At 52.4% G+C, this 15,877-nt stretch overlaps 2 protein-coding genes across 11 annotated transcripts in view; one reads left to right on the forward strand and one right to left on the reverse strand.

The window, feature by feature from the left end:
- The first annotated feature begins 3,759 nt into the window (after positions 1–3,759).
- On the forward strand, positions 3,760–13,481 carry Plekhg4 (pleckstrin homology and RhoGEF domain containing G4). 6 transcript variants are annotated; one of them, XM_076572058.1, is made up of 22 exons: positions 3,760–4,146; positions 4,363–5,026; positions 5,181–5,276; positions 5,350–5,473; positions 5,562–5,655; positions 5,734–5,808; positions 5,888–6,004; positions 6,174–6,272; positions 6,363–6,511; positions 6,655–6,793; positions 6,893–7,009; positions 8,825–9,007; positions 9,251–9,738; positions 9,821–10,067; positions 10,692–10,781; positions 10,864–11,085; positions 11,172–11,342; positions 11,421–11,598; positions 11,992–12,108; positions 12,236–12,472; positions 12,553–12,668; positions 12,820–13,481. In XM_076572058.1, the coding sequence occupies exons 2-22, from the start codon at positions 4,567–4,569 to the stop codon at positions 12,823–12,825; spliced, it is 3,525 nt and encodes a 1,174-aa protein (XP_076428173.1). In that variant the 5' UTR covers positions 3,760–4,146; positions 4,363–4,566; the 3' UTR covers positions 12,826–13,481. The 6 variants fall into 6 exon arrangements, with proteins under 6 accessions (XP_076428173.1, XP_042133496.1, XP_076428175.1 ...); XM_042277562.2 differs by having other exon boundaries at positions 3,924–4,063; XM_016005323.3 differs by having other exon boundaries at positions 4,035–4,084.
- Kctd19 (potassium channel tetramerization domain containing 19) overlaps positions 13,426–15,877 on the reverse strand; it is a 37,781-nt gene continuing 35,329 nt past the window's right edge. For all 5 annotated transcript variants that reach the window (XM_006986796.4, XM_042277574.2, XM_016005330.3 and 2 more), the window contains 4 exons: positions 15,637–15,828; positions 15,313–15,467; positions 15,048–15,149; positions 13,426–13,690 (listed from right to left, as the gene is read on the reverse strand). In XM_006986796.4, the coding sequence (XP_006986858.1) occupies positions 13,577–13,690; positions 15,048–15,149; positions 15,313–15,467; positions 15,637–15,828 (563 nt within the window). In that variant the 3' untranslated portion in view covers positions 13,426–13,576. The remainder of the gene's footprint in view (positions 13,691–15,047; positions 15,150–15,312; positions 15,468–15,636; positions 15,829–15,877) is intronic.

Below are 15,877 nucleotides of genomic sequence, written 5' to 3' on the forward strand. Positions count from 1 at the left end.
TGCATGATCTTGCTCATTCTGCAAGGCAAAGATGCATGGAAAATGCTGTGGGTCTTAGAGCTCTGGGAAGGAGGACAGGAAGGAAGGGTAGTAGATAATGGAAGCTTAAGTAGTGGATTCCAAGAAAGGGAAGCTAGAGATGGAAGGTCATTGGGGAGGCTACTTCAGCAGCTGAGAGTAGGCGAAGAGGACGGAACAATGGGCAGTTCCACCGCTTTTCAGTCAGGATAACCGGGGAGCTGGTCAAAACAGAAATTCCTGAACCTACTCCAAGGTGTTTGGTTTTTTGGAGTCAGGGTCTTACTATGTAGCTGTAGCTAGCCTGGAAGTTGATATGTAGACCATGCTGGCCTCAAACTCACAGAGTTCTACCTGTCTGTACTGTGTGGCCCCCACCACCCCACCCCTGATCCCAGTGCTGAGATTAAAGGCATGTGCCACCACACCCACCTGCTCCAAAAGCTTTGACTTAGCAAGTATCTGGAGGCCAAAAATGCTAGTAAGCACAGCTTGGGAAGTGGGAAAAACTATCAGGCATTTGCTCTGTAAGAGCAATTGAGTCAAGAGTTTGTCCACATTTGGCCACTTGACTGGACAAAATGACGGGGTGGTTATACTACCTGGGATGAATGGAGAGGGCTGATTAATCCAAGTCTTAAAGGGGAAAGTGTGTGTGTGTGTGTGTGTGTGTGTGTGTGTGTGTGTGTGTGTGTGTGTTGTTCAGATGTCCTTTAGAAGGCATCCACTTTGAATATTTGAGACCGGTCTCTCACTGGACTGGCTTGGAGTTTGCTAAGAAGGCTGGGCGGCTGGCTAGCCAGTGAGCCCCAGGACCTGCCTGTTTCTGTGTCCCCAGCAAAGATTACAAGTGTGCGTCACCATGCTTTAAAAAGTGTTCTAAGCCAGGCAGTGGTGGTGCACGCCTTTAATCCCAGCACTCGGGAGGCAGAGGCAGGTGGATCTCTGTGAGTTTGAGGCCAGCCTGGGCTACAGAGTGAGTTCCAGGACAGGCTCTAAAGCTACACAGAGAAACCCTGTCTCGAAAAACCAAAATAAATAAATAAATAAATAAATAATAATTTAAAAAATTTTTAAAAAGTGTTCTAAGGATCAAACTCAGGGCCTTATACTTGTAAGGCAAACACATTACCCACGGAGCTATCTCCCCAGCTTCCCTCCATCTTTAAAAAAAAAAAAAAAAGACAGAACCTTGTTATAAAGCTGTCTTGACTGGAACTTTTTTACTCTTACGTAGACCAGGCTAGCCTTGGACTTGTGATCTTCCAGCCTTTTCATGTCAAGTGCTAGCATAAGAGGCGTATACCGTAGCACCAGGCTAAAAGGAAGGATTTTGATGATAATGAGGGCCTTCTAAGTCAGAGAAGATGGCATGAAACAAAAGACTTCTAGTCAGCTGTGTTTCCAAGAGTGGCCTGGGACCTAGGTAAAAAGGCTGCAATGCCTCTGGTGGCCTTGAATGCCATACCAAGGAGCCTGGGTTTATTTAGGTCAAAGATGAGAGCAGTCTGGAGCATTTGAGGTATTGGTTGTCTTTGCTGTTTACAGTAGCACTGAAGAAGGGTAACACAGAATTTAAGGTATCACAGCTCTTGGTCCTGTACCCCAAGCCTAACAAAGCCCAGAGGTTTTCCTCCTTTTCTTTCTTTTTCTTTTCTTTTTTCCTTTCCTTTCCTTTCCCTTTCCTCTTCCTTCCTTCCTTCCTTTCTCTCATTGATCACGTGTCAAGAGAAGAGGGGCAGGAGAGAGCTAGCAAAGGGGCAGGGGAGGGCCCGTCCACGTTTTACAATCTCAGTGGAAAAGGCTTCTGTGAGTCGATTCGGCAGCCAGCAGAGCCAGAGATGGCCTCCATGAGTCACTGTTCAGACTTGCAAGCTCAGCCCTCAAAGCCTGCTGTGGTCAGCCTCCCCAGGTTGGCTCTAGGCCTAGTCCCCCAATGTCCCCCGCGAGGCCAGTGTCTGTCCCTGTTTCTGTCTGTGCCTTTACCATCCCAGATTCGTATGTCGTACAGCTTTCTGCCCTTTCTGTCTGTCTCTGTCAGTGACTTTCTCTAACTCTGGTTTCCCTGTGACCCACAGATGCTCAGGAGGGTGGGGGCAGTGTGACTAGTCAGTCTTAGATACCCCTAAATATTTACTCTGTGCCAGGCCTGAAGTGCAGAGCTAGAAGTAGAGAAGCGGACAACATACAGTCTGCTTACAGGGCACATTCTGTGTGGAATGGGAAAGCCACAGCCTTGTCCTGCCTCTATCTCAGCATGTGAGCCCTCCCTAACTGCCTGTGGTTTTCAGCGGGCCCGGGTCAGCTGGGGCCTGGGTCAGCTGGGGCCTGGGTCAGCTGGGGCCCGGGGCCTCCCTCCTATTTGCTTCTGTCACTGGGAGGGGGTATGTACCTGTCAGAAGGTCCATCTACTCCTTACAGCTCCTGGGGCCTGGGAGGGGGGTGAGCCTCAGAGGCAAGAGGGAGGGAGAGGGGAGCCAATGACTCAATGGGGATGGCCTGGGACAAGAACCAAGGACAGAAGCCAAGACTGGACCCAGACTCCCTGAAGCTAGAGGAAGGAGGGGCGAAAGACATGGCTGGGGGCTGGGGCTAGAGCAGGACAACTCGGAGGCCAGCCCTGCCCCTTCGCTCTTCTTCAGAACCCATCCTAGAGTCTGAGATGGATAGGGGAACTGCTGGTGTTTCTACTGTGGCTGCAGCTGATACCTAGAGAGCCATGAAAGAAGCGACTGTCTTAGAGCCAGGGAAGGCATCGTGTCCAGTGTCCTCTTCTCCCAGGGACCAAAGCCATGGTGTGAGGCTAGGAGCCTTTTTCTGGTCACATAGCCAACCTTCTTACAATCTCCCTGCAAATTCAAGAGTGTTAGGCCGGGCCCACTTCCTCCAGAAGGACTTCAGACCTCAGAGCTGAGAGCAAGGAGGGATCGCCAAGCTACCTGGGTGTCTTTCATCGGTTCAAGATCCCCTAGCTAAGGGTGAAACGAGACGGCGGGCACAAACACAGACATCTGACACACCAGGTCTCCTCTGGTCTATCTGACAGCCCCAGGAGAAAAGAATGGCTTTCTTGTTTCACAGGAGACGAAAATGAGCAAAGAGAAGAGAGTCCGTGGACCACCAACAGGTGAGTGATGGAACCAGGTCCCTGCTGGTCTCTGGCTCCAGGGCCCCAGCTTCCTTTGCCCCTCTTTTCTGTGAGCAGGGAAAGAGAATTCAGGGAGCTCAGGGGGTGAAGGGGTCGGGCCTCACAGACTTTGGCAGGCCTGGGTGGTTAGGTCCCACCCGGACGCATCACTACTCCCTCCACATTCCGGTTCAACGAGCAGCACCATCCAGTCAAGGGATCACACAATTTATTTCCCGAACTTTGTCTTTGTTAATTGAACCTGGGGGCTCATACCAGCCAGGCAAGGGCTCTACCACAGAATTACACCCCGCAGCCCATCCAGCCTCTTTTGTGGTGGGTGGGCCCGAGTAGCTGAAGGGGAGATGGCAGGCTGCAGTGGAGAAGTCCTTCCCACTCTCCATGAAGACAGCACACAAGCAACTGCCTGGGTTTAGGGAGCCTCTCTAGGGGCCTCCCCTAAACCTGGCTCCACAAGTCTTTCTTTGAGCCAGATTTGGGGGCCGCGAGCACTGAGTGGTCCTCATCTTGGAAAGGGGAGCTGGGCAAGCATTCCCATGTCCCAGCAAGGGACTGGTGAGGAGCCTTGCCCTCCTCCCACGAGGGCGTCCTTTGCTGCGAGCCTTCTAGCATCTTTTCAGACAGTTTCGGCTCTGGGCAGGTCAGGCAGGGGGCACAGTGGAATGGCCTATGGGCGCTGCCGCGATCCGCTCAATGCAACGTCGAGGGAGGGTGCCCCAAGTCCCCGAGGCGCTGAGAGTAGGAGCCCACCCCACCCGCGGGGGGTCGGGAGGCGGCGCGGTCCGGCTGAGCTGTGATTCGGTCCTCCAGTCCCTAGAGGGCGCCGCGTCGCCAGCGGCCTTACGGTCCCCTCCAGCCGCCAGAAGGTGGCGCCCTCGGACGCCGGGCGGCCTCGCGGTACTTGTCGTCGAGGCTGTGGTTCGTCTGTTCTTCGTTTGTTCGAGGGCGGCGTGGTCTCCCAGGCTTCCCAGTGCCCCCCAGTGCGTCCCAGGGGTGTGAGCGTGCAGCCGACCCTCCTGGGGCTGGAAGCGCTGGTACAAGGCCACTGGGCCTGGCTGGGCGGGCTGGAGCGAAGCGCGGCCTGCTGAGCCTGGCGTGCGGGTGTGCCCGAAGGTAGAGCCACCCGGTAGAGGCTCATGGGAGCACGACCTGGCCTTGGGCCCAGAAGAGACTCTTGTGTCTTCTTCCCTCACCAGGCCGGACTACTGTAGAGGCAACGCTTCCTGGGACCTGGGGCCCAGCCGAGCACTCCCTTCTGCCTCGTGCTCCCGCGTTGCCTGCCCTTGGCATCTTGCCCCACCATTTCCAAACCAGTTCCTGGATGAGCTGAAGCCTCCTTTCACACCAGGGCCCAGCCCCACCCCCACTGGTCCAGAGCGGCCCACTCTTACCCGAGAGTGATGGAAGGGCCTCTTGAGGCGGGGGATGCATCGTCCCCAGACTCCCAGGGCCTTGCCGCAGACGGGAGGCTTGCGGTGGGCAGTTTCAGGAACACCCAGAAGGAGGAGCCTGCTCCCCAGATACAGGCTTCAAGACCAGCAGTGAGGGCAACCCAAGGCAGAGGACTACAGGGAGGAGGTTCCTTGTCCAAAAAGCCTAACTCACGTCCAGAACAAAGGGCTGCAGATGGGTCAGGGGACTGCCAGGGGAGCATGTTGGGAGGCCCGCCAGTCCAGTCAGAGGAGCCAGCCTTCTCTGGAGTGGAAAACCTCTTGTGTCCTATGTCCTCTCACCTCAGCCTGACACAGGATGACCATGACTATCAAGGGGGAGGCTTGGTAGGGGACCCAGGTCCAGGCAAGGAACTGCCAGCTGGCCTTAGCCCTTTATCAGAGATGTCACCAAAGCTACTGGAGGCAGGTAAGGGAGACTGGGAAGGGAACGGGGCTGTCTGGAGGTGGGCATTGAGATTTGGGAGGTCTTTGACCCTACTCAGACTGAAGCCCTAGTCCATGGAGGAGGAGGCCCCTGGGAAATTGGCCCAATTCAGACCCAAGCCATTTCTCTTCTCAAGACCCTAGTGGATCCAGCTTCCCTAAGCCTGCTGACTGCCTCCTGGCCCAAGACCTCACCTGGGAGCTACTGGCCAGTGGCATGGCTGCCCTACCAGGTAGCTAGAAGGACTTAGATGAGGTGGAGAAAGGGTGGCCTGATTGCCAGGATTCATTTTCTCCTCTCCACAGGGACACGTGATGCAGAAGGCCGAGCAGTGCTGCTTCTGTGTGCCCACAGCCCCGCTTGGCTTCATCCCAGATGCAATAGTCATGAACTTCTGAGTCTCTTGTTCTACCTGCGAGGCATCCTCAGGTTTGAGGGGGATTGTTACAGGGCTCAGCCTGAACCATGAGGTGCTCTGATCTGTGAATCAGGCATTAAAAGGAAACTCACCGTTTAGGTCGGAAGTGCAGGCCCTGGGACTGACCGTACTAGTTGATGCCCGAATTTGTTCCCCGAACTCTTCTCTCATCTGGGGCCTCAGCCAGCTACAAGTGAGTAGAGGATTATGGCTCCCTCCCACTCATTGTCCGTGTAGTCCAGGGGTAGGGCTGAACTTTGATTCTTTGCAGCAAGCATCCCCAGGATCTGTGCACCAAGTGCTGCTAGTTGGCAAGATGCCAGAGGAAATGCCTACGGGGCTTCAGGTACCGAGCCAGGATGGCTAGCATGGAGGTGGGGAATCTCTGTCCACATAGTCCTGCATCCTACCTCCTTCTTCTGCAGTTCAATCAGCTGCCCTCTCACCAGAGCCTGCTGGCCCACATTCCTGACGTGGGGTTGCCTACTTCACTAGGAGGATGCCTGCCTTACAGCCACCCGGCCTGGCTGGATTTCCGGATGGTCAGTGCACCAGTTGGGTTTGGAAGGTTATGGTTATCCAGGTAACCTGGACCTGTGGGGAAGCCTTTTCTGGGTCAGCTTGAACAAGACGAAACTGGCCGCCGTGGTCTGGGAATCCCGGAGGCTGGGAGTATCTCGGTACGCTGGTCATGCTTTTGTCTGCTCACAGCGTCTAGAAACCCTGCAGCAGAATTGCCAGGAGACTTGTGCCCTGCTCCAGGGGGTCATTGACAGTGTGCGGGCCCTGCAGCAGCCAGTGGAGTCTGGAGTGAGTGTCACCCCCTCCCAGTCTCCTCGAATGTTCCCTTGACTTCCTTCTTCTCTCCCATGTCCCAATGCCTGTTGCTCCCAATTACAGGACACTGGTCAGCTGCTGCAGCAGGCACAGTCCCTCATGCGGCGGGTGCTGGAGTCACCACAGTTGTCATGGTTGCAAAACCAGGGAAGCCTGGAGCTGGCACGGCTGAAGCAGGGGATGCCAGAGGTGACCCTGAGCCCCGATTACAGGTAGGTAGAAGCCCAGCTCCCAGCTCTTACACCAGCTCAGCGCCCTGTGTCTGTGTCAGGTACTCAGCTGGCTGGCTCAGCACATGCTAGATCCGAGTCCCAGCACAGTAGAGTGGAGAGAGGGGGCTGTATGCTTTTCGCAGGTCTGCAGTAGACAAGGCCGATGAGCTGTATGGTCAAGTGGATGGACTGCTGCATCAGCTAACTCTGCAGAGCAACCAGCGAATGCAGGCCCTAGAGCTCCTCCAGACACTGGAAGCCCAGGAGGGTGGGCTGCATCAGGTGGGGGAACTGCTTATCCGGAGTGCGTCCTGCCCTTGGTGTTAGCTGTAACCCCCACCGTAGCAGCTGTCTTTGCTTTCCCTGCTTGTGTCCATGCAGGTTGAAGTGTGGCTACAGGAGGTGGGCTGGCCAGGACTGGAGGAACCAGGGGAGCCCTCGCTGGACATGTTGCTCCAGGCCCAAGGCCCTTTTCAAGAGCTAGACAAAGTTGCCCAGGTAGGTTTGGTTACTTGTTCATTCCGCAGGGACTGGGGCACCTTGCCAGGGACTAGGATTGTGGCATGAGTGAGGGCAAACAATCCTTTCTCTCTTGGAGGTTACCATTCAGCAGAGATCAGTTGTAATCAAAGGTTCATAGTCATATGTATTTGCAAATGATGATAAGAACTCTGGAGAGGCCGGGTGGTGGTGGTGGTGGTGGTGGTGGCGGCGGCGGCGGCGGCGGCGGCGGCGGCGGCGGCGGCGGCGGCGGCGGCGCACACCTTTAATACCAGCACTTGTGAGGCAGAGCCAGCCTGGTCTACAGAGCGAGATCCAGGAAAGGTGCAAAGCTACACAGAGAAACCCTGTCCGAAAAACCAAAAAAACAAAACAAAAACAAAAACAAAAGAACTCTGGAGAGAAGCAGCACGGGAGAATAATTTGGGATCAATCGGGCAAAAAAGAGTTAGGGATAGAGAGACAATCAAGACAATCAAGGCTAGGAAATAGTATGTTCAAAAGTCCTGTGGCAGACAGCCAGGTGTGGTAATGCATGCCTTTAGTCCCAGCACTCAAGAAGCAGAGTCAGGAGGATTGCTGTACCAGGACTACATAGAGAAACATTATCTAAAAAAAAAAAAAAAAGCCTTGTGGCAGGAGGAGAGTGGGGTGAGTGGGGTGAGGTGAATCATCTGGAAGACTGATACCAGGAAAAAGCTTAACAAGTTCTATAATCAGCTGGGCAATGGGCCTTTAATCCCAGCACTGGGAGGCAGAGGCAGGAGGATCTCTGTGAGTTCAAGGCCAGCCTGGTTTACAGAGTGAGTTCCAGGACAGCTAGGGCTACACAGAGAAACTCTGTCTCAAAAAAGCAAAACAAAAAAAAATTATTCCTATAATCAGATCCATATTCTAGGAAGATGACCTTTATTTCTGGGAAAATGGATGTAGGAAATCCAGTTTAGAGGTAACTAGTAGTCACTGTGGGACACACATTTGTCTCTGGGTGTCTGTGGGGGGTTGGTTCCAGGAAGTACCTTGGATACCTAAATGTGTGGATGCTCATGTCCCTGACATAAAAGGCTGTAGCATTTGCAGATAGCCAATAGATATCCTTTCATACTTTTTAATAATTTCTCGATTAGCATAGCAGAGTGTGGATGCTATAATAAATAGTTGCTAGATTGTATATTTGGAGAATAATGATAGAGTCTTAATATGTTCATACAGGTACAATTGTCTCTCAAATACTAGTACAAAGTTACTTAAATCCATGAATGTAAAACCCACACATATGGAACCTAACAATATGGAGGGCCAACTGTAATATTTGGTCTGAGTAGAATGGTAGTGAAGATGGATTTAGAAAGTCTGTAGGACCTGATAATACAGCCATATGAGAGGTGAGAGGACCCAGGGGATCAGGACATTTGGTGGAAGGCCTTCATGTGTCCAGTCTTAGCTGTGATTTTGGAATGTCTGTCAGGGAACGAGGAAGGACTCTGGGTTTTGGCCTTATAGAGAAGGTCACCTGTTGGTTATGGGTATGGATTTTTGGGGGGTTTGGTCACATGAGATTGTTTGGAAGGCCTCCAGAGCATTGTCCTCAGGAGCCAGGTGAGGGAGAGTAGGAAGAACAATAGAGTCGAGCCCAGGAGAGAGAGGGCTGAATACTGCTGAGGTGCAGATTCACAAGGCCCGAGAGAGAGTGGAGAGGGGGACTGGAGTGGGTAGAGGAAGTCTGTGTGAGGGAGGTGATGTGTAGATGCCAGAGGAAGGATCTATCTAACTCTGGGCTGGATCCCCAGCTGAGCCTATCTGTCTCTCCAGGAACAGGTCAAGCAAGGAGAGAAGTTACTGCAGCCACTGGTTGGCTGGGAAGCTGCTGAACTGGGGCCCCCTGGAAAGCGCTTTCTGACCCTGAGATCCCAGCTGACAGAATTTTCCAGAGCTTTGGCCCAGCGGCGCCAGCGGTTGGCAGATGCTGAGAAGCTGTTTCAGTTCTTCAAGCAGGTGGCTGAGGGGTCCTATCTCTGGCTTTGTGGAGGCTGCCCCGGCTCCACCGGAGTCTGAGTGCGTCCTGTTTGACTTGCTTGTTCTCTTCTCTTGCTCGCAGTCTTACCCCAAATTCAGCTTCTAGACTGTAGCCTGGGACCAGCCTTCCTGAGCCGGCCAGTGGGTGGGACAGGAACACAGCAGCAGTCACTGCAGGCTTGCTGGGGGCCTGCTTTCATGTCTCTGTCCTTGGTATTGCAGGCCACAGCATGGACTGAGGAGGGGCAGCGGGTACTGACAGAGCTGGAGCAGGAGCACCCAGGGGTTGTGCTGCAACGGCTGCAGCTGCACTGGACCAGACATCCTGACTTGCCCCCTGCCCACTTCCGGAAAATGTGGGCTCTTGCCACAGGCCTAGGCTCAGAAGGCATCCGCCAGGAATGTCGATGGGCCTGGGCCCAGTGCCAGGACACCTGGCTGGCTCTGGATCAGAAGCTTGAGGCTGCGCTGAAGCCACCAGCAACAAACAGCACAGCTACGTTGTGTGTCAGGCGGGCTCCTGCTGTACCCACCATCCCTCCACTGAGGAAGGCCTACAGCTTTGATCGGAATCTGGGGCATGCCCATCATGGCCACTGTGCAGCAGTTGTTACTGACTCCCACAGACCTGAGGCTGGAGAAGGTGTCTGGCCTAGGTCATCCCCTTCTGTGCCTCTATCAGGCAGCTCTGACTTCAGGAACCCCAACAGGTATAGGCAGAGGGCAGGCGGGGGGGGGGGGGGGGGGGGAGTCAGTGAAGGGTCTTGGGTCCTGACTCCACCTACCTCATAGGCTGCAGCTAGTATTGGCAGAGATGGTGGCCACAGAGCGTGAGTATGTCCGGGCCCTTGACTACACCATGCAGAACTACTTCCCTGAGCTAGATCGACCTGATGTGCCCCAGGGCCTCCGTGGCCAGCGTGCCCACCTCTTTGGCAACCTTGAAAAGCTTCGGGATTTCCACTATCATTTCTTCCTGCGTGAGCTAGAGGCTTGTACCCAGCACCCACCTCGAGTGGCTTATGCTTTCCTGCGCCATGTAAGTTCCATAGGTCACACGAGCCCTATAGTGCTTCTGGACATATACTCAGTGCCAGGATCTGTGCAGAGAGTGCTACACCTCACTGAATACTGTGAGGGAAAGCAAACTGTACCAGGGTACAGCTCTGAGTGAGACCCACAAAAATCTCTGCTTCTTAGGGTGTGTTCATTTCAGTAGGAGAGATGTACAAATAAAGATCATTCTAGGTTATACTTAGGATGGGAATAAGCAGGAAAATTGCCTATGAATTACATTTGGGCAGGGTTCCCAGTTTAAAGGAGAGGCCAGAGGAGGAGCAGAGAGTGAGTTCTACCCCCAGAAAAGAGGCCTAGTGGACATCATGAGGTTGGCTGAGTATAGTGAACACTGAAGTGCTGGTCTCAGACCTTGGGAGAGGCAGAGCTGACTGTGGAGCTGTCTGTGGAGCCTGGACAGCTCCTGCACAGCATTGATTCTTGCTAGATTATATTCATTCAAAGTGGGGTCTGCAAGAGTAGGGAGATGCTCCTTGCCCTGGAGCCACTTACTGGCATCTTTGTTCTCTTAAGCTAAGAAAGTGGTGGGGAATTTCTTTTGGGAACTAGTCCTCTGGTACATGGGCTGAGCTGTGTGTCCTTGTAGAGGGTGCAGTTTGGGATGTATGCACTCTACAGCAAGAATAAACCTCGTTCTGATGCCTTGATGAGCAGCTATGGTCACACCTTCTTCAAGGTAGGAGCCTGCAACTACAGGAGGAGCAGGGGATGGGTGGCATACTCCCAAACCACTTTGTGACCTCCCACTTATGTGGCAGGAGAAGCAGCAAGCACTGGGAGATCACCTGGATTTGGCTTCCTACCTACTAAAGCCAATCCAGCGCATGAGCAAATATGCCTTACTACTGCAGGAGCTGGCAAGGGCCTGTGGGGGCCCAGCACAGGAGCTGGGTGCTCTTCAGGCAGCCCAGAGTCTCGTGCACTTCCAGCTGAGACATGGCAATGACCTGCTAGCCATGGATGCCATCCAGGGCTGTGATGTAAGTCATCCCAGGCCATGTGGGGAAGCACATGTAGAAGAGGGGAGTGGGGGTGGCTGGACATCTCCTGGGCTTCACCTTTGCAGGTTAACCTCAAGGAACAGGGGCAGTTGGTACGGCAGGATGAGTTCACCGTGCGGGCTGGGCGCCACAAGTCCTGTCGCCGTGTTTTTCTCTTTGAGGAGCTGCTGCTCTTCAGCAAGCCTCGGCGTGGGCCTGCAGGTGTCGACATATTTACCTACAAGCGTTCCTTCAAAGTAAGTCCACGTGACCCTGACCTCTGCCTCCAGTCCCCCATCTGTTCCTCACCAGACTCCTTTTCCCTGGCCATGTAGATGGCGGACCTTGGCCTCACTGAATGCTGTGGGGAAAGCAAACTGCGCTTTGAGATCTGGTTCCGTCGTCGCAAGGCCAGGGACCTGTTTGTACTGCAGGCCTCCAATGTGGCCACCAAACAAGCCTGGACAGCTGATATCTCCCGCCTGCTCTGGAGGCAGGCTATCCACAACAAGGGTGAGTCCTTGTACAATCCCAAAGAGTATATGTCCTCCCAGGAGCCTAAGCAGGGACACGCTCTTTGGAAGAGAGTAAGGCCCCTAGAGTATTTCCTGCAAGAGACTGGGATGTCTAGGGCCTTGGAAAGGCTTGGGAAGAGGGAGAGGTGCAGCAGTAGCAGCAGCAGCAGCAGCAGCAGCAGACAGTGCAGGGGAAAGAACGTAAAGTTTCCTCTGAGTATCAGAGGTCTTCTGCTCTAACAGGGACATTATGATAACTTTCTGAGGGGTGGTTGGGAGCAGAGAGTCTGGCATCAGAAAGGACCATGGGATGGGATGGTTAATTTCTGGGATATGGATATCTATTAAATACAGCTTAGGGGGCCTCACTTATGCTTTATTCTCTATTCAGAAGTGCGCATGGCTGAGATGGCATCCATGGGTGTGGGGAACAAGGCCTTCTGGGACATTGCCCCCAGTGAGGAAGCTATCAATGACCGTAACATCAACTATGTCCTGAAGAGACGAGGTAGTGGACATCCTACAGGGGTGGGAGTGAGGAGTGAGGAAGCAATACGGCCTTTTATCACTCCTGGTGTGTGCCTCCCTGGCTACCTCAGGCCGGACTGGCTCTGATCTGCCCCTGTCTTACACAGATGTTCGCTCCAGGGCCTCCATTGCTGTGGCCCCCTTTGACTCTGACAACCCCTATCTGGGTGCCTTGGGCTCCCTTCCTGGAGACCGTGCCTCTTGCTCTGTTCTGGGGTCTCTCAACCTGCACCTGTACAGAGATCCAGCTCTTCTGGGTGTTCACTGCTCCCTGTATCCACCCAACTTCCCAGAGGAAGCAGCACTGGAAGCGGAAGCAGAGTTGGGCAGCCAGCCCTCTTTAAGTATGTGTGGGCTTGTCAGAGGTAGGAGGCGTGGCTTGGGTCTGGGCCTCCCCTGTTGACAACCCAGTCCTCTTCCCTAGCTCCTGAGGACTCAGAGGTCTCATCCCAGTGCCCATCAGCCAGTGGCTCTAGCAGTTCTGACAGCAGCTGTGTGTCAGGGCAGACCCTGGGCAGAGGCCTTGAGGACTTGTCCTATGTGAGTGCCATATTTTGCTTTATACCCACCAGTCCCTCCCTAACCTACCCTGGGCCTGGAAATGGGTGGGTCAGAGCCATTCCCCAGAGGACCCCATCTCCACTCTTAGAACCAGAAAAGCAAAGCATTCATGCTTGACTTGGTACCATAGGTTTGAGTCCGGCTTGAAGATGGAACAGTAGATACAGCAGCCAGAAACTCCAAGGAATACCGCACCTCTGAATCTACTATAACCAGTGAATGGCTGGTTCCTGGGCCATCTGTGTTCCCACCCCTCATATCCAATAGGAATAGCCTTGTTGATTATCCTTTCTGATGTCTGTAGTCACCAACTGACTGGCCTACAGCCTTTCCAAGGGCATCTGGCTGCAAAGCCTAGATAAGATAAGCACCTTGATCCCAAGCTCCTGGGATCCTTCTCCTCTCCCCTCCCTACTTGTAAGTTAAGGATAGGATGGGCAGAAGTTGAGTGTTTCCAAACTCTAGGCTGGTATCATGAGGGACACAAGTGGGTTCCCAGCAGCTGCTCCTCAGCCCTTGCACTTAATGCTGATCTCTCCAAACAAACACGGGGGCTAGCCTGCCCCATATATAGGCCCTTATTCTTGAATTTGTTGGCTTCCCATCTCTAGCCTCTTGTTTTTTTGGGCCATCTTGGTCATTTGACTTGATGCTTTTTGAACAGCTTTCAATTAGACTTATCTACTGGTTTCACTGGTTATTGATGCTCAGTCTTCTCAGAGAAGGAGTCCAAGCATTTGTCTTGTGGTTTACTCTTTTATTTGTTTATAATAAAAAATAGAGTGATTTGTATCATTGGCTGGGCATGTGCATTCTGGGGATGTCCACAGTTAAAATGAGCCTTGGGCAAGTGCTGGTGGTCTGTGGGACCAACATCTGTGGGTACTCTAACCCTCTTGTAAATACTTGCCCAGGACTGAGTACGAGACAGACCTAGACAGTCCCCTCTGGATGAGCAGGTCCATGCAACGGCCATATTTTCTGGCAAAAGGCAGTGTGAGCTGCAAGGAAAGGCCTTTCTTATCCCTGATTTCTAGGCCAGTCACCTATTCTAGCTCTCTGAGGGGGATTCCCTCATCTGGGTAGGGGAAAACAAAGAGAAAGCCTCATTATAGGGACCTTTGGTACTCTGGGGCTCAGTTCTACGCTAAAGCATCTCACAGGGCTCTGGCTATCAGAGAACTGACCACAATGACAGGAAAAAAGTGCTTCCTGATGCTCGTGTCCACTTCCCAGCTGTAGATGCTGACTTTACCTTTATAAATAACATACAAGCTAGAGAGCTACCAGTAACTGGGCAGTCATGTATTTAAGGTGAATGTCATCATCGTTATGTCCTTGATTGTAACAAGCCAGGTTACTGAGAAATTTTGCTAAATCTTTCACACACAATGCTGAAATTATTCTACAGAATCAGGAAAGAAAAAATATTAATCTTGATTGGTCTACAAAATGAGTTCAAGACCCAAGTAGGCAGCATAGCTTAACTGCGTACTTGCTTGGGTTGCATGATGCCGAGAGTTCAATGCCCCATGCAGTAAAAACAAAATAAATGGGAGCAGAGATTCTCAAACCTTGACCACTCTTTTGCCTTTTTTTTTTCTTTCTTTAAAAAATTACTTTCAATCAAGCATGGTAGTATAGACCTTTAATCCCAGCACTGGGAAGAAGAAGCAGGCTGATCACTGTGTGTTTGAGGTCAGCCTGACCTACATAGTAAGTTTTAGGACATCCAGGGATATATAGGGAGACCCTGTCTCAGCTTCCCACCCCCTAAAAGGCTTTTAGAGAATGCTTTAGGGGCTGGGAAGATTGCTTTGTGGCAGAGAACTAGGATTTGGTTTCCAGTGTCCACATGGTGGCTAACAATTGTAACTCCAGTTTCCTAGGGTCCAACACCTCCTTCTGGCCCACTGCATGCACACAGTGCACAAACATTCATGTAGGCAAAATACCTATATACATAGAAAATAAATCCTAAAAAATTCTGTAGAGGAGCTTAAGTACAAAAAATATGGTGATATCATAGCTAAGTAGGGGAACTAGCTATTACTAGCTGTAAAAGCCTACCTCCATGTCCATGCGCTTGAGTTAACATGTGCTTTCCAAGTATGGCCAGGGTTGTTAGTGGTGAAGGAATAGTTGGTGCCATTAGAGGAAAGCTATGAAAACGGGTTTCCTAGATGTTGCTTTTTTACTAGTCTTGATTGGTTAATTCCAGCCATCTACCTCCTCGGGACAGAGACCACTGACTTAGCTGGCTAGCTTTCTAGATGACAGTACTAGCCTGGCAGCAACAGGATCCATATGAGGCATTCAGAGAGTTGCCGTTCCCTATGCAGGGCAGATAGGCCTCACCTCTACCCAGCTGTACAGACGCTCCTGAGTGTGCCGATCATCCTTGAAGCCAGGGATGGCCAGCAAATCCACCACAAACTGCTTGGGGCTGATGTTCAGCGTCTACCAAGAGAACCTATAGTCAGGCAGGGCATTCTTATCCCTGCCTTTCCAGCTACTCTTCTGTCCCTGGCTTCTCCCTCATCCTCTTGTCTTATACTACTTATTGCAAGGGCAAGGAGCTATGTGGAGAAGAATAGGGTGCCCCAAGACCTGTCATACATACCCACAGCCGGTAGGCCAGGGATACCACCTTGGCTGTGATAGCTTTGGGGTCCTTTTGCCTGATGGAATCCAGGATGATGTCAGTCAGGAAGCGGTGACATTTCTGTGCATAAAACATCTCTTCCCAGGACAAAGAGAAACTCAGGAAAGTCACTTCTGTAAAGGAGAAAGAGTAGATATGGCCAAAGCTGCCCATAGCTGAGGCCTTAGAGATAACCACAGAGCAGGGAGAAGTGTAGAGCTCTCGAGGGACATTCACTCCTAAGTCCTGGGTGTGCATCTTCACAAGCAAAGTACAGGGCCAGGCATGGCTCCAAAGCCTCACCTCGAGGTTGGGGGCTGGCTGCAAGTGGTGTATGCTTGATGTTATCCATCTGGGTGGTGTAGATGATGCTGTCTTCAAAGAACATGCAAGAGCCATCACTACCCACCACAGGGGGGTGAGTCACTTTGAGGATGGCCCCTGGGTTGTCTATCCCATTAACATTAGGCAGAGGCTGCTCAGGGGCAAGGTTTTCTGTGAAAACAATAAAAGGGGGTTCTTCTTAAGCTTGGGAGCCTGGGCT

The sequence above is a fragment of the Peromyscus maniculatus genome, chromosome 5, assembly GCF_049852395.1.
Source record: "Peromyscus maniculatus bairdii isolate BWxNUB_F1_BW_parent chromosome 5, HU_Pman_BW_mat_3.1, whole genome shotgun sequence".
Classification (NCBI taxonomy): Eukaryota; Metazoa; Chordata; class Mammalia; order Rodentia; family Cricetidae; genus Peromyscus; species Peromyscus maniculatus.

Excerpts from the sequence above, each read along its gene's own strand:
- Plekhg4 (XM_076572058.1), top strand. The coding sequence starts at position 4,567 with ATGGAAGGGCCTCTTGAGGCGGGGGATGCATCGTCCCCAGACTCCCAG. Across the intron at positions 5,027-5,180 it reads ACCAAAGCTACTGGAGGCAG|ACCCTAGTGGATCCAGCTTC; the intron begins GTAAGGGAGACT and ends TCTCTTCTCAAG. Across the intron at positions 9,008-9,250 it reads TGTTTCAGTTCTTCAAGCAG|GCCACAGCATGGACTGAGGA; the intron begins GTGGCTGAGGGG and ends TTGGTATTGCAG.